General features: G+C 40.5%; 2 protein-coding genes across 3 annotated transcripts in view; both read right to left on the bottom strand.

Annotated features, from left to right (window-relative positions):
* The window catches only part of rnf144aa (ring finger protein 144aa), a 31,370-nt gene extending 13,101 nt beyond the window's left edge, over positions 1-18,269 (bottom strand). For both annotated transcript variants that reach the window (XR_014871094.1, XM_085142764.1), the window contains exons 1-2: positions 17,637-18,269; positions 2,300-2,450 (exon numbers count right to left, since the gene is read on the bottom strand). Coding sequence is in view for 1 of the 2 variants with exons in the window: in XM_085142764.1 (XP_084998890.1) it covers positions 2,300-2,434 (135 nt within the window). In the remaining variant the exon portion in view is untranslated. The remainder of the gene's footprint in view (positions 1-2,299; positions 2,451-17,636) is intronic.
* A 1,512-nt stretch (positions 18,270-19,781) lies between these two features.
* rsad2 (radical S-adenosyl methionine domain containing 2) lies at positions 19,782-23,245 on the bottom strand. Its single transcript, XM_085142763.1, has 6 exons — positions 22,815-23,245; positions 22,571-22,732; positions 22,228-22,457; positions 21,997-22,146; positions 21,387-21,419; positions 19,782-21,155 (listed from the first exon to the last, which is right to left on the bottom strand). Exons 1-6 carry the CDS (start codon positions 23,137-23,139, stop codon positions 20,991-20,993), a joined length of 1,065 nt encoding a protein of 354 aa, XP_084998889.1. The 5' UTR covers positions 23,140-23,245; the 3' UTR covers positions 19,782-20,990.
* Positions 23,246-23,257: the final 12 nt, after the last annotated feature.

Below are 23,257 nucleotides of genomic sequence, written 5' to 3'. Positions count from 1 at the left end.
GAAAGGCTGACAGCTGCACTAATCAATTGTTTTACACTACCAAGTGATCTGTCTGTGAAAAGCATGTCTGTGATGCTTTTCAGCTTCTTTCGACTCACCATTTTGGTTTTTTAATGATTAATCAAATGGATAGTGCTGTAAAAAACAAACAGAAACAAAGAAACAAAAAAAACCCAACCCAAAATCTATTCACCTAAAACCTGCAACATGCCCATCCTTCACTCCCTGGTCAAGATATATGCAGACTATGCAAAAGCCAAAACAAAGCTAAAGACAAGTAATTATCAGACTGAATGATAGCCACAACTATTTTTCTAATGGTACAACAGTAATAGAGATGCCCTGCTTTAGCATGTTATAACATTTCTTGGCGCAAACACATGAATTATGCTTTTCATGTGAAACTTCTATGAGTCATTTAAGGGAAGCCAGTAAGTTTTACAAAGCTGATTGTTACCAAAGACTGGCTATTTTCTAGTTGTTGTTTTTTTTTAAACTGTTCCTTTTATGTCAGCCAAAAAAAAAAAAAAAAGAAGAAGAAAAAAGAGAGAAATAAATTGCAACATACTGGGAATGTAAACATCACATGCCAAATGTTTCATGCAATATATCAAAAAAAAAAAAAAAAAGGAAATGGTGAGTTATTAGTTACAGACTGCAGTATGCTTGCACTCTGGAATAAAGTGTGCTAAAGAAAGTTTGGCAATTACGGCTGCACCCCAGACTGAGTTCTAGGAAATGGCAGCTATTTTTAGTTGTCATTCATGAGCATTGTTTCCTCATCCCTGGACAAGATTGGTTTACATCTGCTAACCAATTGAAGGGGGGGGTTATCGTTTCTCAGCCTCAGCTGTTACACTGGAGGGATGTGAGACTGATACTGCAGCCATTTCGGTGTATGACTTTTACTGGGTCTAAATTTAACACAGAAGTTACATTTACTGTACTTCAACGCAGAGGCAGAGCTTACTTAATCTTACTATTATTAGATAATTGTAGTCTGTTTAATAATAGTAAGATTTATGTTGTTTGAATTGGAGTTTTAGGAAAAAAAATAATTAAAATGTATTTATATAGCGCTAGCTCACAACAGTAGAACCCCATTGATTGCAACATCCCTTATGAACAAAAGCTTTGCGGGGGCAGGAAGGAAGAAACTTTTGGCAGAATGTGATTTAGAGAGGGACAGCTGGTACCCAGAGCATAGAGAAACAACAAACAGGACGAAAACACCAACTACGAGAGAGAGTAGTCAAAAGTTAATGACATGTATTAGTGGTATATAAATACACAACTGAAGTTCAGCTGAGTGGAGGAGAAGTGCTAAGTGCAATATGGAAAGAGCCCTAGCAGGACAACTAAAGCTGGGCATACACTGTGTGATTTTTTCAGTCATGTTATTCAGCTCCTGCTCAAACTGTATGACTGACTCGCAGGGGTTAGAAGTTTGTAGGTCACGATGCAGGGTCTCACACTATATGGCCCGATGCTCTGATGCGACCTGAGTGCTCACACTGTGCGTCCATAACATGAAGATGATAACACAAAATCCGTCTCTGGCTCTCCCTCTGTCTTCTTCTTACACAGACACACACACACACACCACCGTCAACTTTCCTAAATTGCTAATGAAAAACATTGATCAGGCAGCTGTGATTGAGCAGTATTGTCCATCCAACTCTTTTCACGGTTGTTGTAGTTGTGATAATTTTGTGAGGTGACATCGAAAAGGCTCAGATGAGCTTCCCAAAGTTCTACAAGTTGTGCCTCCATCGCTTGTGTCCAGATGACATGCTGCACTGCCGTGCTGCTCGGGCCGATCCCCAAAACGGTCGCACGACTGAAAAATCGGCTCAAAATGGGCCAAAATTGCACAGTGTATGCCCAGCATAAGTGATAGCTCTGAGTCAACAGATCCAGTCATAAGTGTAAGGTTTATCAAAAAGAAACATTTTAAACCTAGCCTTAAAAACAGAGAGGATGCTTGCAAATAGCTGATGTTCTGCTTCTCATTGTACTTTTGGGAACTCAAGAAACTGCAAGTAAGCCTGCAGTAAATGCTCTATTGGGATCATAAGGTACTACAAGTTGTTAAAGATTATAGAATCTTATCGCTCAGGACTTTATATAGAAGAAAGAAGGGTTTAAATTCAATTTTGGATTAAGCTGGGTGTCAGTGAATAATATCTTCTGTGGTATTAACTTCATCTCTTTTTCTGGTTCAAAAAGGACTCCAGGGTTCCTTAAAGTAGTACCTGAGGCCACAGCAATGCCACAAGAAAAGGGGAAAAAAACTTACCAGTGTACAAAAGACACATTGGCACTGTGTGATTGTGGTCATCTGCTCCAGAGGGAACTCTCCAAGGCACAGCTTACATGAGACCAGAGGGTCCACGGCCAGCTCCCACGTGGGACGGTACCGCGCCGTGGTCATCTTCACCGCCACGGAGCTGAAACATCAAAAGACACAGCAGGGAAGAGGAGAGAAAGCAATTAGTTAAGCTCAATGTTTCCTGGGAGATAGTGAAACAAATACTGCTGGTGACAGAATAAATAAGAAAAAAAGAGTCTGTGTAGCTTCGAATTGTTTTTTTTGTCTGTTCACTTAATAAATCCCCCGTCCAAGATTTGCTCTGACTCAATGCTTTACGAATTGTGTCCAGTGAGATTGTGCACACACAAACGGGCTTGCTGTATGCACAATGACACTAGCTCGCCGCCTAAATGGCCGTTGTCAGTTCTGTTCATTTTTATTTCAGGCCTCATGCTTTCTGGCATTAAAGAAAACACGGTTCAAAAAGCTTCTGAAGCTCCAGTAGTTATCTTCAACAGCTTTCACAGCTCCCTGTGAAATTTTCACTTGGTATGAAGTTACACTTTTTTTCCTTCACTGCGCGTCATTTCGTGTCTCTTATGAGAGTCAGAAAGGGTTATTTTAGGCCATCTCGTCTCACTCTCTCCTTCTCTCTACAGCTGAGAGCAAAGAGCACCCACTCGGCTGTTTACAGGAAGTGCTCCCGCACATACACAGCGTCAACACTGTCAAGCTCTCCCCGTGCTGCTTAGCAACTGGCTAAAGGAGGATTTTGAAGGTGGAGGGTGAGCTGATAGGAGGGGGAGAAACGTGGCAGAGGGAAAGAGACATGGAGAGTTCGCAGTTTGCCTTCACTGGTCGCAGTCTGCTTCAATGTGCAGCTGCCTGTTTGCAGAAGAGGGAAGCAAGTGGGAAGAGATGGGTTGAAGAGTTCATATCCATGGACTCTTGTGCTGTCTAAATGTGCTAGTCAGCGATGAGAGAGACACACATCACATCCTCCTCCTTTACAACACATTACACATTCTAAGTAGATTGGGAAATGCAGGTCATTGCATCCACCACTGACTGACTTCATTAAGCTGTAAATTAAGCGGTAAAGTCAATCCACAGATATTAGGATATTAAAATAAGAGTTACAATCTGCTAATGTGGCAAATATCTCTTTGTAGGATTGTGTCTGGTTTCTTCTTTTAGTTCACTGGCCACTTTATGAGGTGCTGGAAACATTCAGAGATTTTGATCCATATTGACATGATGGCATCACACAGCTGTGTTCTCCTACTGGAAGCAGCCATCAAAGAATAGGGAAGCACTGAGGTCAGAAAGAGGTGGACATGGTCAGCAACAATACTCATTAGCAGATCGGCATTTTCTAAAATACTCAGACAAACCCATCTTGCACGACAACCATGCCATAGTTCAACAAGTCATTTAAATCACCTTTCTTCACCAACCACATGGCAGCAACCTAATGCATTTAGTCTTGTAGACATGGTAAAGACAATCTGCTAACATTCAATCCAAGCAACAGAATGGGGGTCAAATATAGAGGAACTGAACAAGTGTTCCAATTAAAGGGTGCAAGTATATTTGGATTGTTGGTACAAATGGTTCTCTTTAGATAGAATGGGTTGATAAATGATAAAGGGAATAATTTCAGTGTTTTCACTATAAATATTTCCAAACATTGTGAGACAGCCTCCTCATCCTCAAGTTAGTAGAAGTAGGAGGAAGAAGAGTCATGATTAAATGTACATTAAGATGGTAAACTGCTCATCTGAAAGTACAGGTTTAAGCAATAATACATAAAATGTGTCACTACTCTCGTTTGTGTAAACAAAAGCTCAAACTCTCAAGCTGGGAAACTGTTATTAGTAATTGATGCCAATTCATTTGCTGCTTGACTGGGGGCAAATGTCTCATTTGTTACAATTGGACTGCTTTAGTTGTTCCTGTTTTGCATCTCTTTGTCGTGTTTTAAGTAGGAGGGCCAAGGAGGAAATTGCAAAGTGAGAAAAACTGAGAGGATAAATTAGAAAAATGAGATGCAGCTCATGTCTGACTCACTCAAAATGCCTGGCATCCATCCATCCATCTATCCATCCACCATCCATCACGCTCACCAGAAAGCACTGAGTGGCGAAGAAGCTCCTTTATGTAGCTGCTGAACTCATAGAAAAGCTTAAATGGCAATTTATTATCAAGGTGTTGCCAACTCATAAAAATGACCCTCGGGGGAGTGCGTGGAGGTGTGTGCTTTGGAGGCCAAAAGGAGAAAGAAAGAAAAAAGAAAAGTCAAAAGAGAAACCAATTACTATATTAATGATGTCACAACTGCAAATGCAGCCAAACAATTTAGTGTAATGGTGTGTAATAGCCCTTTTTGTTAGCTTAGGAAAAAAATATATAAACATGTTGAAACAGCCTGGATTGTCACCATGCAAAAATGAATAATAAAGTAAATGTGCGGGAACTTCTATAAAAACAGAAGCAGCTTAGCCACTGTTTCATTCAATCAACAAACTGCTTCACTAAATATGATTTGAATACAAGTTGAACCCCACCAGCAGGAGTGGACTGACACTTCACAGGATAAATGCTTAACACTACAAAGCAAAAAGCTTTGCTGATGACTAGAATGATAAGATATTCCAGGGTGACTGAAATTGGGGGGGGGGGGGGGGGGGGGTGTCTTTTTGTCTAAATTACTAATTAATATACATTAACATTCCACGAGCAGGATCCCCTAAAACAGTGGGTACTTTAATACTTGAACCTTTTCCTCTAATCCCAGGTTTTATATCGGCTGTGCAAACACTGACAGACTGGGTCGATGTGGACAAATGAAATGGTTTTGTAAAGCCCTGACATGGCCTGAGGAAAGAGGGAGCGAGTGAGATAGAACGGCAAACGGAGAATGAGTTTTCACGAGAAAAGGTGGTGCAGTGCGATCCCTCTGCTGCATTATTAACTAGATGGTCCATTATCACTGCGAAAAACACGTGCGCGCACACAGATACACAGGATATTCAAAGCAATGGACTACTTGGTACTATCTTTTCAAATATAGCCTTCCTGAGTATGATAAGTCTGAAAAGGTCAGGTCAGAGAGTTAAAGATTAATAAAGTGAGACTCAGAAATCAAACATCTTTCCTGTGCAGTGTCCACCATGTGTCAGTTAACAGTCTAAAATAGCCCTCACTCACAGCTTAACCGGCTACAGCACCATACATGCCATAATGACTCCATATCCAGGAGACAAACAGACACACACACACACACACGCACGCACGCATTAACAATCCATTGCATAACAGGACAGGGTTGGAACTAGTCACAGAGGAGTGACTGACTTCTCCAGGGAACAACAAGTAAATGGGATTTCTTGCCGCAGTAGAAGGCATATGATGCCACCCATTAAAGTTTTTTTTCCACCTACATCATGTTATGTAAAGCAAAGGTCAGCCACAGTACACAAACCCAAGCACAGTCAAACACACACAAGCCATGCAAGTAACAGCAAAACCTTAACCAAAAAGCATACTGCCCGAAGCCTCACATCACAAGCTGACCTCGCTTCAACGATTTCAAGGTTTTCATGGTACATATGAGGACTATGATACAAGACCAGACACAGACTCACTCATCACCAGCATATAAACATTATGCCTCTTTATTATTGGGGAATTCGTGTATATTGTCTTACAGATAAACCTGTTGAACTGCTTGTTAACACAAATATCACCAGAACTCAATCCAATGGAGCACCTTGGAAACAGAAAATCTGCAGCAGCTGGCCGATGCCATCATCATCATGACAGGTGGGTATAAATATGTAGAGCATAAAGAGCAACGGTGAATAACTACATGTCAACATATGTTTTTAATGAGTAGCAGTACTCTGAATTCCATCCATCCATTCGCTTCCGCTTATCCTTTTCAGGGTCGCGGGGGGCGTTTGTACAAATCTGCAACAGTTACAGTGTTTTTCCAGTCAAAGTCCTCCTGAATTGTGAATATTGGTTTTAATAAGTAAGTAGAAAGAAAGCAAACAACCTATTTTAATGCATCAGAAAGTGTGTCATTTATGAGTAAACGATTAACAAATGAGTCTTCTTTAAAAAAAAAAAAAAAAAAAAAACCTAGACCGATATTAATACACTGCTCCCAGTGTTATCTTCTGATCAGAGTGTGCATTCATATAAATGCTGCTTCCTACCTTGTAAAGAAAATCCTAAAATGCTAATTCTCACCTGAACCCCCTCAGAGAGACTTTAGAAGTGAGAGCACATTTTCGCATGCTTCAAAAAGCAGCCTCGCGCTGAATAACAATGCAAGCCTTTACATTCACTAGGAATCAGCCTCAAATAACAGGTTATAATGCACCAGTGTGTACGATCTGTACTGTGTCATTTGCTTTGATGCAGATGGGCAAGCACACAAAGAATCAGTATTTCAGCTCTTTGTTTTCAACTGAGCACAGTTTATCGTCGCAGCCTATCTGAAATTAAAAGAAAGACAGTAACCATTAGCTGCTTTGCAAGTTTGGGCAACCCATTTTTTTCTTTTTCTTCTCACGCATGTGGACACGCACAAAAATGTCTTTCGCCTGATTCAGAAAGAAACTGCTCTCACCCAATGAGACGAGCCAGAGACAGTGTGATGAAGGACACACAGTAAATACTGAATTGTGTTCAGCTGCAGTAAACAGCTCATATTGTCCTACGTAAATTATGAGAACGGCCCAGTGCAGTAGATGCTCGCCCGTGTGATTATTTGCCACAGCCAAATGAATATTGTTAGAGGAATGATATAACACCAGCTGTCACGAACAGTTTTCGTTCTGACTTGCTTTATCGGTGAAAACAGAGCTTTCTCAACTTTCTGAGCAACATTTTTGTCTGGCACACAGCTACAATCATTTCCTTGTCATCTCATTGGACTCGGTCCTTTAATTGCATTTTGCTGGAATGCATCACTCTTCACAGAAGCATGATTCATTGCAACTCAAGAATCCATGTGCAGACAAATAGTTATTGAATCTTCTGAAATTTCGATACAGTTAACAGGAACTGGAATTTGTTTGTTTCTTAAAGAATTATTAACAAAAAGGAAAAGAAAAAAATACTCCAGGCTGAGCTGTGTGCACACTGATCGTCAGTCTGAAATAACCGCATCGTGATCCTGCTCTCTGCTGCCCCTGACCCCCCCCCCCCCCCCCCCTTTACTTCCTTCCTTCCTTCCTTCCTTTCCTCTCTCAAAAGCCCAGCCCAGCTCATTGTGGCCAATTAGTGCAGCCTTTAAGTTTATGCCATATTAACTCTGCGAGGAAGAAGACGCAGTGGAGAGAGAGTGACAGGCAACCTGCCAATTTTGCCTTTTTTTCCAGCCTCCCTTGGCTTACCTTTACTGCCTGATATTTCTTCTTGTCACCTCATGGTGCAAGCTTGTGGCTTTTACTCGCTGTCCTAGGCAACCAAACAAACAGGCATACCACGGGCTTTATTTATAACCACAGCCTACGCACAAAACTGAGCAAATAAGATAGGTACAACAATACAAACTTCTTGAGGATGAGCATCCTGTAAAGCAGCTGTGCTCCATGGGGGTGGGGGGGCAACACAGATGCTTCAAAGTAAGTTTTATAATAAATCATCTTAAGTTTAACTTGTGAATTTGCAGAAAAACAGTATTACACTGGACTTGAGCTTCACGTGAATTATTTCTCAAAAGATGAAAGCAAACACAAACCATTTACATATCTGACTCTTAATTCAAAATACTGAGCATCTGGCTCATTAGCATGTTCCCAAACCCTCTGTGCTGTGAGGTTTCTGTCAGTTGACTCTTATTTAAGCACAACTCCATAAGTATCTGTAGAAGGTATGCTTTTAAAATGTGTGATCCTACGAGCTTGTTCATCAGTGATTTTGTTGCTTTCTGAAAAATCAAACTGCTTTGTCAGGGTCAGCACACACTCTGCTTGAGAATTACATTGTGTTGGCATCATAGACGGTATATAAAAGAGGTAAGCATGTAAGCTTCTGCAGGTACTTGATATTGATATTGTGTTTGCTCCTGTTCTTAGCAGTTTCACCGTCACACACTGGTTCCCTTTTGCAATAGGTCAGTTAAACCCTCAAAAAGAAAGCAGTTCACAGTTACAATTTAAGAGAAGTGATGTAACGACAGCAATACACTATTGTGCAACTGCACATCCAAAGACGACATCGTGCAGATAGTAACCTATGTAGCAAAAGTAATGGCATAATTGATGAGCAGCTGTAATGTGATTGCTGAAGCTATAACCGTAATGCACTACCGTGTATATAATGACAGCGTAGGTTATTCTTTAGAGCAGCTAACCTACATTTTATAAGTCAAAGTGCACACAGAGTATTTTTGGGTGGCTCTATTGCTAAAAGTGAAAGGTGACTTGCTCTTTTTGACAGGCAGCGGTTGGGGACAGATGCAGTCTGTCCTTGACACAGAGGTGGGGTGGGGGGAGGGGGGCCAAGAGTTGTGATAGGCCTAGTTTTTATATGCCCCAGTGAGTTACACAGTCACCCAAATGTATTTTGGCATTGTGAGTGCTGTGTGTGTCAGTGGGCTTAGCAAGTCAAAGTCCATCTTGCAGTGTGGGCCAGACGGACAGTGAAATGGTGATTAAAAAATACCCGACTAAATATAATATAAACTCAGTGCACTCAAGCATGTCGATACGGTTGCTACGGCCTGCTGAATTTCAGTCTGAGTATAAAAATGGTAATTTAAGCAGCTTTGAACATGCCTTGGTTGTTGGTGCCTGATCTGAGTATTTCAGTAACTGCAGATCCACTGGGAAAATCACAGTGGATCTTTCCCAGTTTTACAGAGAATGTTCTGAAAATGAGAAACTATGTTCTCGGGGTGAAAATATCTTGTTTATCTCAGAAGTCAGAGGAATGGTCAGACTGCTTCACGCTGACAGAAAGACAACAATAAAATGATGTCACAACCGGGGTATGCAGAAAAGCAGCTCTGAATGCTGAATAAATCTCACAGCAGCAGAAGACCACACTGGGTGCCACTCCTGCCAGCTAAGAACAGGAAACCTCGCCAACAATTTGCACGAACAGAAGCCATAAAAGTAAAAATGTTGCTGGCTTGACAGGTTTCGTTTTCTGCTGTGACATTCAGATGGTAGGGTCAGAATTTGGCGTCTGCCTTGTATCAATAGTTCAGGCTACTGCTGCAAGTTTAAAAGTTTCAGATATTTTCTTGGCAAACTGTGGGTCCCCTTAATACCAGCTGAACACCATTTAAATGCCACAGCCTGTCCGTTTATGCTGTTTTCTGTGGTTTATTTTCCAGTTCAATTTTTGATATAGGTAATAACTATGACCAGATGGAAGAACAGGAGGGTAGGGTCTTGTTTTCCCCAATAATTTTCAATTTAACAAGAATGACAAAAAGGAAAGAATGCAGCCAATTCAGAGGTGACAGTGGCTTAACTGCCATTATCTTTGTCACCTACCATTAATGTGTCAACAGCTAGAGGAAATTCGGGGGAAGGCAGCAAAGCTATATTACATTCAGTGTTAATGCCACCTGCTGGAGCTGCCTTCAGAGAAAAGAGAGAAATAAACTAGAATGAAGCAGACTAGCAAGACGGGAAACAAAGAAGAAAAAGGGAAGGAAAGAAGATGTAGATGAAAGTATGAGTGAGCATGAAAAAGAGGGAAATGGGTAAAAACAGACTGAAAGAGTGACAGTAAAAAGAAAAGACTGGAGGAAATACAAGAAAATAGCTGGAATAAAAAGGGCTCTTTTCTTTTATGCCTCCTAACTAGACCATTAGGCAAACAAGCTGAAGCTTTGGCAGTACTTAATGACTGAGTGTAAATATTCATGAGATTTTTGTAGCATTTTGTTTTTTCCTTCAAGTTGTAAAGAGCCTACATTGAAGAAAGTCGACTCGATGTTGGGCCACACTCATCGATAAAGTTCACAAAGCTCTTTTTTTTTTTTTGTTAATATTTGATCTTCCCCCACCCCAATTTTCTTTATACAAAAAAAAAGAAAGAAAGACTGAATACTGAATGGCATGATGGTGAACAGCAGACACAGAGCAAAACAGTCAGATGGGGGCTAAAGCAAGGGGGCCAGTTCTTGCCTACAGAGTCTTATTGTCAGTGGTAACAGCACTTACAGTTCTCTACAGCACAAAGAATAAACAAGATACGAACGTTGTTGTGGAGACAGTAACAGGAGATATTTGTTTCTTACCAAATCAGTATGCAATAAAAAAAAGAAAAATTAAAAAAATGAGGCTGTAACCAGAGACGGTGAGCTAGTTCTCACCTCCAAAAAAACTCATGCTGCCACACATTGTCTCGCAACCTGAGTGAAGATGACAGGCATGCCACACTGAGCCCATTTCTATTGACAGATGGAGAGAGCCTGGGCGAAGGGTCGACTTTGCTGGGAATCTCTTGTCACTCACCGCTTTGCATCTTCAGTCTTTATGTTTACATGTAGGGTTTGACTAAATTACAGCAGACAATAACAGGTAAAGTCCAAGGTCATTATTGTGGACGATTTTGACTTATTCATATATCTGTAATTATGCAGGGAAATTGCAAAACTACTCCCGGCTTTAGCTGACAAAGAACACTTATCTAATACCGTAACATTGCTCAGCTGGGTATGAAATTGTGTGAACTGCTTTGTCTAATGAAGGAAAGTTAGTTTTAGTTTGTTATGCAAATGCATCCAGAATTCACTTTGTGCTTCTGTCCAAAACAGAATCCAACAAATATCAGCTGGCAGGAATTTTTCTCTTTCCAGACTCTGTTTGGTTGATCAGTGCTTTTGGCTTTCATCTTGTAAAAGTTCTTTATGGTTTTTTTTTCTCCCTACCAGGTTGTTCTTTATTTATTTATTATAATTTATCTCTGAAATCAGACTCATTAGAATCTCTTGTGAATTTTAATACAAATCAAAATGCTAGAAAATACTAATAGCTGCTGAATAGATGGACTAAATCTTGACTGTTACGCACACAGCCGACAAACGCGAGGACACATCCAGTGACAGCAGCAGCTGACAACAAATAAGGCCCGTATTCGCACGCTGATAAAACGTTCCTGAACTACACATATTAGGCTGTGTTTCTGAATAAAGAAAAGGCAAGAAGATGTTTGCGGTTTCTAATATATGAACAGTTCCTGATTTATCTGGACTTATAATGGAGGTGATGCCACTCAGTCTTCACCCCATCAGTTTGACGATTTAAGGCGAATAAACAGGCCGTAACAGGTTTTGTGTTCATATCATGAAGTGACAATGGAGCTATGTGATAAGTTAAATAGGATTTATTATTTCTTAAATTTTGCTTTTGAAAAAAAGAGAAAAGGTCAGAATGATCAATTTACTATGTCAAACACACACGTCTCATATTCTTTAAACTGGTGAAAGAGTGTTAACACAGAAATTAGCACATAGCATTGATTCCCTTTACATGTCAGGCTGAACACTCAGTGTGTGTGATTAGCATATCACACACACACACACACACACACACACACGCACACACACACACACACGCACACACACACGAGGCATAGTCTACATGTCCCTCATTAGAAAAAAAATGCCCTGGGGACAAATTCCTTATGCCACTGCACTGTGCTAAATGAACTGAGAACTGAGTAGGTTATGTCAAGATCTGGCAAAAAAGCTAATTGATGACATGAAGAGAAGTAAGAAATAATAAAAAGAACTGCGTGTCCTTTTTCACCACAGCTTTAAGCCACTAAATAGTACTGATCGAGACACTTAAGTGGAGTCGGGTCGTGTCAGCCATTTTAGTCTTTCACTGAAGTTATTTTAATGAGGAAAATACACAACAAGGGCTAAAATAACAAGCGTGACTCTTGCATGCTGAGCACTGCCGTCACTCCCCTGGACAATAGTGTTTTCATGGACAAAACAGGAGTGAGAAGCACTCCAACAGAGAGGCACTCAGAGTCTAATCTGTGGGATACAGTGGCACTCTCACCAAGCAGTGGGCTAAACAATTCACAAGCAATTTTGCTAATCGCTGAGTCTGCAAAGCAGACAAAACAGAAGAGTGGATTGAGTCAGATCCCCCAAGAGCTCATGCCACAGTCTGACCCTCCATACTCCCTGTAGTCCTGCCATGACATCACAGTTTATCATCTTGTACAGAGTGCTTTCTTGTATCACGTAAAAATCACCACCACAGCATATTATTTTCTCTTTGCCTCCCAGCTCTTTCCTTCCTTGCTGTTGTGGGATGCTACCCTGTACAGAAAACCCAGTCTACAGGTCTCCCATAGAAATGGGAAGGAGGAAGCCCCAAACACATGCTAGGAAATGTTCTGGCATCCTGTTGTTGGGTTTGTTGTAGAAACACAGAGGATACTATCTCACTAAAGGTAATCAAAGGCCCTCAAAGTATCTACATGGGGAAAATATTACAACACCCTGGCGACGCTAAAAAGAAAGCCCCATTAGACTTTTTTGATACTTTGATATATTCTCTATCAATCCTTATCGGGTTGGGCTTCACCTATTTGTAGTTTGGACATGTGTCAGGCATTAGCCGTATATAACATATTGGTCATAACCGATCCAGATACTTTTGTTAAACTGGAGATTAGAAAGAAAGGGAAGAAATTGATCAGAGTTACTGACAAACTCTCTGCAATGTTCTTGATTAAAACTTACTCATAAAAACACTTGCATTGACCACAGCTTCCCAAACATGTTCACACCACTTAAAGTTAGGATCTTTAGGATTTAATTAAATAAAACTGCCTTTCCAATATCATTCTGGATTACTGAAAAAGTAGCCCGATTAAACAGGCCTAAATTTTAAAGGCCTTGTATCCAAACAAGTCTGAACACTAAATTGGAAAGTTGGAATCATTAAAGCTGCAGTAACCACTTGGTGTTGTTTTTGCTTAGTGCTTAATGCTACTAAGGACACCGTTGCAAAGTCTTATTCACTCCAAAACAAGAATGGTGCAGGAAAAAACCTTCAATATCTGCCCAACAGGCCAAGTTGTAATGTGATCACATCTCCTCTAACAAGGGGATTTTCACATTGTCAATGTAATTTTTCCTCTTTCAATCCCCAGTGGCACTAATCTATGCTTTACAAAATGCCAGGCTGCACCACATTTCGCTTCAGTGGTGTCGAGATCCCAGCCTACCACTTGGCTCATCTACTTCACTTAGCGGTTTTCATCATTTCTGCGAATGATTCTCAGCTGAGCGCGAGCCCGAACGTGTTCCATTTGCCGCTTTTATCTGTAGGTGGAGAGCGTCAGTGATGGAGACAGACATAGTAGGAGCAAAGGGCTGGCTTAATCCCAGTAGCTGAAGTGTGAGCTGTACCCCTTTAATGAACAGAAAACATAATTTGTTGTTGAACTATAGTCTACTGAGAGTACTGTAGGAGGAAAAACTTCCATCTCCTCCTACAAAATGTTTCTTCCTGACTCTTTTCCAAATTATTAACCAACCCGTGGTGTGTGAATGCGAGACACCAAATTCTCTTTATAAAAGCTTTACAAAGATGTGCTGGAAATACTGCCATATAATGATGATAAATTATCAGTATTCAAACTTTTCTGCACAAGTCAGTAAAATGCATGATAATTTTTTTTTTTTTTTTTTAAATGGACCTAGAACTGCAGTGAAAGTCAAATATTTTATCCCTGGATGGTGCAAATATATCTGCTGGAACACGGGAAACTTTAATATGCAAGAAACTAGGGCTGCACGATTTTGCATAAAATGAGAATCACGATGTTTTTGCTTAGAATTGAGATCACGATTCTCTCACGACTCTCTTTTCCAGTATAAATATTTATTGCGCTTATTAACTGCACATCAATTTCGTAACAGTTGGGACTGAACATGAAAACAATAAATAAACATAAAAACAACAAATGTCTCACATTTAGTCTTTGCCGCAAAATGTTGTACTGCTTGAAATTCCATCTCCACCGTTGCTCGACACTGCGTGTATAGAGCAGGTAGTGCAACAATAGAAAAATAGTTGCGGGACGCCATTGTGTAGCGTTTGTCTAGGGTGTTGATCATTTTCCTAAATCCCTCGCTTTGCACAGTGTTGACGGGAGCCATATCTTTGGTTAGGTGATAAGTAATAGCCTCCGTAATTTCTTTGTGCCTGCGGGAGTTCGACAGGTATAGGGAAGCGCTGTATAAGGTTCCCGTTATTGATGTTTGGGTGGTTGACCGGGACGGATTTTCTCCTGTCACTTTCTCGTCATCCCTGACTTGCTCTCCGTTGTTTTTTCCCCTGACAATTTTAGCAGCCAGCTTCTGTATCACGTGGTATAAGGCGCCGACCATTTGTTGAGCAGGAAGAGTGAACGCTTGTTTTCATGCAGATTACGTCCCGGATCAAAATGCGGTACAATAGTCGTCGTCTTTTTTTTTTTTTTTTTTTTTTTTAAATCGTTGTCATTTGGAAATGAGATCGCACATAAGTATGAATTGAGATCGCGATTTTCTAACGATTAATCGTGCAGCCCTACAAGAAACAGATGTTCAGCTGGCGTTCACTTCTCCCTCACCTAAAATTCTTTGTTCTTAATCCTTGTTTGTGTGAAACTATCCTGAGCCCTTAGGACTAACTGAAATGAAAAGAGGAAGACCACAGAGAAGATTCATGGATATAACGAAAGAGGTCATGCAGAGGGTTGGTGTGACAGAAGATGGAAGGGATAGGATGACATGGAGCCAGATGATCCACTACAGCGATCTTAAAGGGAGCAGGCGAAAGAAGCAGAAGATGAAAAAGACTGAAATACTCTGTCGTATAAAGTGTCCCGGTCAGCAGATTCCGTGGTGTGTTACATAACAGCGTCTCAATTTACAAAGCCCTACCTGTCTGAGAAAAATAGGGTGTGTGAGACCAGTTCAAAATGCCAAGAGCCTGTCTGGAAGAAGCACGGCGCACAAGCACCAAATAATACCCTCATAACAATCCCCGTCTCATCCAAACATAATCCTAACTGGCTGGATACAAGCCATAACACACAGAGCTAAAGTGCTCTCGGAGCAGAGAACATCATTTTCGGGAGCTATTTAGGGCTCAACTGACAGCAGTATTGCCTGTTTAGTGTGTACACTATCCTCCACTCTATCCCCAGCCATGCACACACACACACACACACCTGGAAACCACCACCACCACCCAGACAACTCACTCCAAGCAACACCCTGCTGAAATGGCATTTAAGCTGTTGCATAATCTTTGGAGGACTCGCAGCACAAAGGCAGAACATGACCCCTGAAATCAGATTACTCTAAAATGACTTTCTCTGGAAGTGTAAATGTTACCAGAATAAAGGAGTAATTTAACAAAGCTGGACTGCAGTAATGAAGTGTATACCTGAGACAGCTAAGGCTTTACAAAGTCCAGTTACCTAAGCACAGTAATTTGACATTCAGTGTCAGTCCCCCTAAATGTAGCCTTACTTCTCTAACAAGGCTTGACTGCCATTGGAGGACTGACAGTAATTGAGGTCTGATCGCTGGTTAGGGGTATTTAAACTGAAAGCCCCACTTCTACTTCAAGTCCAACTCAAGGTAATTAATCTTCTTAACATTAGGTGCTTTTGTAGTGACCTAAAGATGGACAGAGCACTGACAAACAGCCTCTCCAGGATGTCGATTACAGCATAGCACTGTTTCACCAAAAAACAAAACAAAAAAACCCAAGGCCCTCTCTAGGTTTATTTCCCAGAGACCCTTCTGTTATTAAACCAGAAGGTCCAACCTACAGATCACACTAGAATCACTACCTTTAGTATATGATTGCCTTCAATATAGCTCAAATAATCAGCCATGAGTCGTTGCAGACATGCTCTTTAAAGAATGCATAAATGCCCAACCCAGGGCTTTCCCAAGTCTCTCAGATTGCCTTATTTGCAGCACAGCAATGATCTATCCTGCTAAGATCGTTGCATATTTTTTAGTACGTAGCAAATGCCAAGGTCAAACAGACCACTGCAAAGCTTGGATAAACACGAAACCGTTTCTAAGAAAGTGTCTGCCCTGTGTGAAGCCCATGTAGCACAACAGGACAATCATAACACCTCCTTGTCTATATAAAAAACACCAAGTGCCCTTCATACATGTCTGTTACGTATAGGTTTCCATGTGCATTCATGGGTGTGTTGTTTGTGACAGTCTGTTGACTTCAATAGCAGGCTGGGTTCTCGGCATCATGACCTCATTCCTTCTGGCTCTTAAGTCAACTCAGCACCCCACTTTCCTCTGGGAGTGGGCTGAAAGCTGCCGGTCATTCCAAGGAGCGTGTTGTACAAAGCAAGCTACAGTATAGCTCGCTTTGGACAAATTTGCTGCAGAAGAGAGGAATAGCAGCTTGATGTATTTTATTCCCTGATGGGAGCAAGCTGTATCCGAGAATAATGGAGAAAGTGAGCAAATTATTTTTTTTCTCCAGCACATTGATAGGGCACCTAAAAGCCTGTTTATGACAGGATTGGTGTCAAAAGTGGAATTTCATTTCACAAAACAATGATGAAGTAAAACAATTTCTCTTCACATTGATGTGTCAGATAATGTTAATAAAATACAGGCAATACTGACTTCTGTTACTAAAAATGGTTGTTTAAGAAAAAAAAGATTTTCCTCAGATTTACTGACAACCCTCAGAGGGGAGATGACACCATGTGAGAGGTGTACAGGTAGCAAAGAAATTAGCAAAGGAGTATTTTAGCACTTCAGAGCCTTGATTACAATATAAATCCTTTGATTCCCTAGTAGCCTGGTTTCACAGCAATGCATGTAGTCCAGCTTCACCCTGAAAGGAATCTACTGCTTTACGTGTATATAGCAAGCACTGAGTGACCTTTTCAGGGCTCAGTGGAGCAATCAACTCCGAGCATGTTATGCACCCTGCAGCTGTGGCATAGGAGGCGAATATGACAGAAGGATGTGGGAAACAACCCAATTACACAAACTCCAAGCAAGTGCCAGCAACAGCTACTTAGCCACTGCTAGCTGCCAACTAACTACAACTCTTTATGTTAAAATTCGCTAACACAGAGGGGGGCTACCTCGTCAGGCATCGGCATCAGTCGGCTGGCTGTAAGCCAGGTAGCTACAGCATATCTTGCAGTAACAAAAAAAAAAAAAAAAAAAAAAAAAAAAAAAGAGAGGGAGAATGTCGGAAATATGCGACAGCCGTGCGCTGACAGTGACAGCTCAAGCAGCTCTCTCACACGGAGTAAAAGCACAAAACCTTACCTGGCTTTCTGAGATAACGCCGTCTTGATAGTGTAACCTCAGGAAGGGCTGAAGAGATGATCTCTTGAATTGGATTAACGAACAGGCGGCCAACCAGTCAAGCGGAGGAGGTGGCGGTGGTAGTGGTGGAGGAGGAGGAGGATGATACCTCTGAAGGGGTGATGCCCATATTCAATATGTAGCCCTGAAACGTCGGGGCGGACGCATTTGACCTGCTACTGTCGCCTACAGCGCCTGAGTTCGGGCTCTGGTCAAACACTGACACCAAAAAACCTCGAGTCAAATCATAAAAAAGCCTAAGCGCAGATAAAATAAGCAAACGGCGGGAAGCACGAGCCGCAGCTGACACTCTTCTTTCTGTTTTGCTTGACAGGAGGATTGTTTGTACACCGGAACAGCGGTTTACTCTCGATTACAGAACAGTGCGCAACATCCAGTCGTCACCCTGCCACACGAATCGTACAAAAAACAAACAAAAAAAAACAGTACACAACCTTGCTGAGAAGAGATCCGGTGGCGCCCTGTTTATCTATCCGCCGTTCCTCCTGCCTTGCTCGGTAGGAAATCAGCTGCTTCGCACTGGAGGGACGCCATTTGTTTGTGAGAGGTTTTCCGTCTGCTGTCCTACGGTGCCCCTTAGAGGAGAGCTCAGCACCTGCCACCTATCCAAACAACAGCTCCCCCTGCTGTCAAAACACTGCAATCGCCTTTAAGCGTTTTCTCATTTGCCTTTACAGCCTACATTGCATACACAGTGCCTAACAAATGTCTTTTATGTAATTATTTATCTGGGTAAAAAATTAGAAAATACGGTTTGTCAAGAACTTTTTAAAACTAACAATTGATTTAATCAGTTGTTACGGAATTCACGTTTTTTATACAAGCATATTGGACTATTAGTGTGAATCACTATTTTTCAGCTTTTTGTGAAACAGTAAATTTGACAACATTTTAACAACAGTAATTATATTTTAGCTTTAAAAATGTCATTTTGATTAAATGCATTAAATGTGCATACTGGTTCATTAGCCATTACAGTAACATAAAAAAGTGATTTTAATAATTGATAAGGCTGTTAATTTAGAAAAGCTGTGGCTTAAAATGGCATTTTTTTATTTAAATTTTTTTTAATTTCAACTAGTATACATGCTTGTTTCCATTAATCTTTTTTTCTTTTGTCTGCCAGTCAAAATATTATTAATTTGTCTAAATTTAAGACCTAAAAATGAAAAGAATTACAAATAGAAAAACGTGTTTTCATACACAAGCTTTTATACAATAGAAATTGTGACCTACATCTCAGTATTCAGTCAGCTGCAGTGAACTGCAATAACATTAGTTTCAGTTCAGCTATGTGTGAGTGTTGCAAAACATAAATCAGACATTGTAAGGTATGTGTTTGACAAAAAAAACAACTAAACCATATCCAGATAGAGGCAGTGACAGAAATATTGAAACCACTCGAGCTATTTGAACTTCTGTACAACATTTCCAGTAAATTGAAAGTAGAAAAGTATTGCTGATCTTGTTGGAACCAGCTAGAGTCTGCTAGGTTTATACAACAGATAAGATCAGTGTACTTAATTTTCCAAGGCCTGAAAGGTTCACACAATGGTGTGGCTTTGTTGTTGTTAGCCTCGTGGAAGTAGATAGCCCAGTTCTTGCTCTGAGAGGAGACCACCGTTCTTTCAGATCAGCGCTATCCATGTTTATCTTACTTTGCATAAATGTGTGTTCTTATTTCTGTTCTACCTTAAGAGGAAAACAAATTATAGTATCAAAAAAAGTTTAAAATGTACAGCGACAAATAGTTACAGTGGCTTGCAAAAGTATTCGACCCCCTTGAACTTTCCCACATTTCGTCACATTACAGCCACAAACATGAATCAATTTTATTGAAATTCCACGTGAAAGACCAACACAAAGTGGTGCACACGTGAGAAGTGGAATGAAAATCATACATGATTCCAAACATTTACAAATAAATAACTGAAAAGTGGAATGTGCGTAATTATTCAGCCCCCTGAGTCAATTCTTTGTAGAACCACCTTTTGCTGCAATTACAGCTGCCAGTCTTTTAGGGTTTGTCTCTACCAGCTTTGCACATCTAGAGACTGAAATCCTTGCCCATTCTTCTTTGCAAAACAGTTTTCAGATCTTGCCACAGATTCTCGATTGGATTTAGATCTGGACTTTGACTGGGCCATTCTAACACATGGATATGTTTTGTTTTAAACCATTCCATTGTTGCTCTGGCTTTATGTTTAGGGTTGTTGTCCTGCTGGAAGGTGAACCTCCGCCCCTCAAGTCTTTTGCAGACTCCAAGAGGTTTTCTTCCAAGATTGCCCTGTATTTGGCTCCATCCATCTTCCCATCAACTCTGACCAGCTTCCCTGTACCTGCTCAAGAGAAGCACCCCCAGATATTGCCACCACCATATTTGACAGTGGGGATGGTGTGTTCAGAGTGTTGTGCAGTGTTAGTTTTCCACCACACATAGCGTTTTGCACTATGGACAAAAAGTTCCATTTTGGTCTCATCTGACCAGAGCACCTTCTTCCACATGTTTGCTGTGTCCCCCACATGGCTTGTGGCAAACTGCAAACGGGACTTCTTATGGTTTTCTGTTAACAATGGCTTTCTTCTTGCCATCTCTTCCATAAAGGCCAACTTTGTGCAGTGCACGACTAATAGTTGTCCTATGGACAGATTCCCCCACCTGAGCTGTAGATCTCTGCAGCTCCTCCAGAGTCACCATGGGCCTCTTGGCTGCATTTCTGATCAGCGAATTCCAATAAAATGGATTCATGTTTGTGGCTGTAATGTGACAAAATGTGGGAAAGTTCAAGGGGGCCAAATACTTTTGCAAGCCACTGTATTGTGGAAAACATGACTTTATTTTGCCTTGTTACTTAACCACATAAAAAATAAATTATCACAACATCATTGACAAGTTGTCCTTCAATCTAAATTTGTTGTGTAAAATTATAATTTGAATATAACACTCAATGTTACTTTGTTCAACAATCATAAACAGTACAATATATTTACAATACAATACAATACATCTTTAATTATAGAGAAGATTTAAAAACCAGCGGTATACCAAAGTGCTTAACATAAAAGACAGATATTTAGATATTTAATAAAAAACAAAGAAGAACAATACTTCTGGATCACCTTCTATTTGGTGACCGTAAACTTCAAATAACTCCCCCAGAACACACACACGCCTAGATATATCTGAATATTTACATTCCTAGTGCACAATGTGCATACTGTAGAGCATATCAATGCAAACACTTAGCAAAGGAGCATCAAACACAAGCTGAAGAAGGTCACGGGCGCAGCGTTTTACCACTCTAGCTTCATATCAGCTTTGCTCCACACATATTTTCCCCCTCTTTTTAGAAACATTTTTTCATCGAAGCCGCTGAAGCGAATCGCGTCCTTTACTCCAACATCAAGGATGGATTTGGAAGGATCCTTCCGTCCCTCTCGACAGTCCAGGAAACGCATCTGTAACAAAAAAAAAAGGGGAAAAAAAATCAACATATGAAGTAAGTTTCCTTCAGCTAAAATGCCTAGCAAGTTACTAATTTAAACAATTATACCAAATTCAAGCCTTTTTAAGCCTTTGAGCAATCCACATTCATATAACTCAAACATGCAGTTCATTTTTTTTTTACTTAAACATCTGATAAAATGGCTCAGCCACACTACCAGTTAGTAATAATCTGAAGTACTTACATATTCATCCAGGATCAGATAGGAGTTCCTCATCTATTAAAACAAAAAAGACCACAAATTTTAATTTTTGTGTATCCTTACTTTGGATTTTCAACCATTAATTACAGCACAACAAAGAATTATTTTAGGCAGGATGAACTGAGCTCATGTTTCAACCTAATATATATGTTTAGTTCCTACTTTTTATGCCATAGTGCTGCAAAATTGAGGAGTAATGCAGAATGAGCACACCACAGATATGAAACATGGATATTCTAGAAGTTATTGCATTATAAACTATACCAAAAGTCTATACCAAAATATTCCCTTATATTTGGTGGCCATCTATACAGCAACAAGGAGAAAACAAAATCAAAATTCCTAACTGACAGTGGTGTTCAAAAGTCAACTTTTGCATAATTTGTTTGTTTAGCTGTGCATTGTGTGTGTTTACTATAATAATATTCAAATTGTATTCACTCTAGGCATACCAAGCTCTAATTCTACGCCCTTACATAAATCAAAAAATAATAAAAAAAAAAGGATGAAAAACATGTTTCTCACAGAATACATTATGGTTATTGCATTAAACATATTTGCCATACTTGCTGCACATGTCTGAGAATTATACCTTCTCATTAGACTCAGGAACAAGGCAGGTGACGCTGCTGTGTCTGTCCAGAAAGTCCTGAAACTGCTGATCACTGATGACAAACCTCTCTGCCTCTCTCAGGGCTGTCTCGCCTGCGTTTTCCCCGTCAATCAGCAGGCACTGAAAGACCTGAAAACAAGAACGAGACATTCAGTACATCCATGATTACTCCATACAAACATATTTATTTACTTATCTTTTCATTTTTACCTTCCAGCGGACAGGATTAATCAAATTGATTTGCTGTGTCATGTCTTCGTCATAGTTGAAGATGTTGATGACGGAGTTGATTTTCAGTGCCACTTTATACTCCTTGCACCAGCTGCAGATTTTGAAGAGGTTGTCAAGGTGGCTCTTCCTGCCTTGAGTTCTGCCAATCAGCTGGTTGGTTGCTTCATCAAAGCTGTCACAGGAGATAGCTAGAATGTCCAGATAGAAACCTAGAAGAGGAAATAAAAATGAAAGAGATCATAAATGTAAATTATTTTATGGTATATGGCACAGCTGGAATGTACCCATAAAAAAGAAGCTGTTAATAACGTAACTATCTTACCATATTTCTGGAACCATTCTTCTTTGATCATGCTTCCATTGCTGACAATGCTGACACTTGGGAGCTGGAGGTCCTGTTTGCAGTACTGGACCAATTTCCCCACAAACTCTCCCTTATTATGCAGGAAGGGCTCTCCGCCAGAGAAGTTGATCTTTTCCATCCCTTAAAAAAAGACATAAATTTAATAGCATGCACAGCAATTTGACAAAAAACAAAGCTTATTGTTATTAATTTGTCAAATCACCTGATTCCTTTAGAAGTTTAAGCCCCGTCTTAGCTTCCTCCAGGGGCAGGACGAAGGACGTTTTTGCAGTGTGGAAACAAAATCCACATCTATAATTACATTTGCGCGTAAAGTGGTAGTTGACGCTCGTTGGGATCGTTGGATTTTGGTCTTTGTTTTGGTCCAGTTTATCACCAGCAGACGAAACGAATGAGTTTGTTCCCTTGCAGGCTCCTGTTGTCCAGTAAGTGAGTTTTGAAAAGGCGCTCTTAAAAATGCAGTAGATGGTGCTGATGAAGCGCCGCAGAAGCAGCCTGGGAGACGAGACAGCAGGAGAAAAAACCATTTTTTAAATGACGAGTTGTGCTGTCAGACTTGCTATGTTTGCAAGATAAATGCTGGCGCGTCATAAGCAGAAACCCGCAGGGCGCATCTTATATAGAGGGTGTGGGGAGTCGGTCAGC

This window comes from Neolamprologus multifasciatus, chromosome 19 (genome assembly GCF_963576455.1).
Source record: "Neolamprologus multifasciatus chromosome 19, fNeoMul1.2, whole genome shotgun sequence".
Taxonomy (NCBI): domain Eukaryota; kingdom Metazoa; phylum Chordata; class Actinopteri; order Cichliformes; family Cichlidae; genus Neolamprologus; species Neolamprologus multifasciatus.
This window is presented reverse-complemented; position numbering and strand designations above follow the sequence as displayed.

Bases quoted from the DNA above. Each gene is read 5' to 3' on its own strand.
- rsad2 (XM_085142763.1), bottom strand. From the start codon at position 23,139: ATGGTTTTTTCTCCTGCTGTCTCGTCTCCCAGGCTGCTTCTGCGGCGC. The intron at 22,147-22,227 runs GTAAAAATGAAA...TCTTGTTTTCAG, and splicing joins TTAATCCTGTCCGCTGGAAG to GTCTTTCAGTGCCTGCTGAT. The intron at 21,420-21,996 runs GTATAATTCTCA...TTGTTTTAATAG, and splicing joins TTCCTGAGTCTAATGAGAAG to ATGAGGAACTCCTATCTGAT.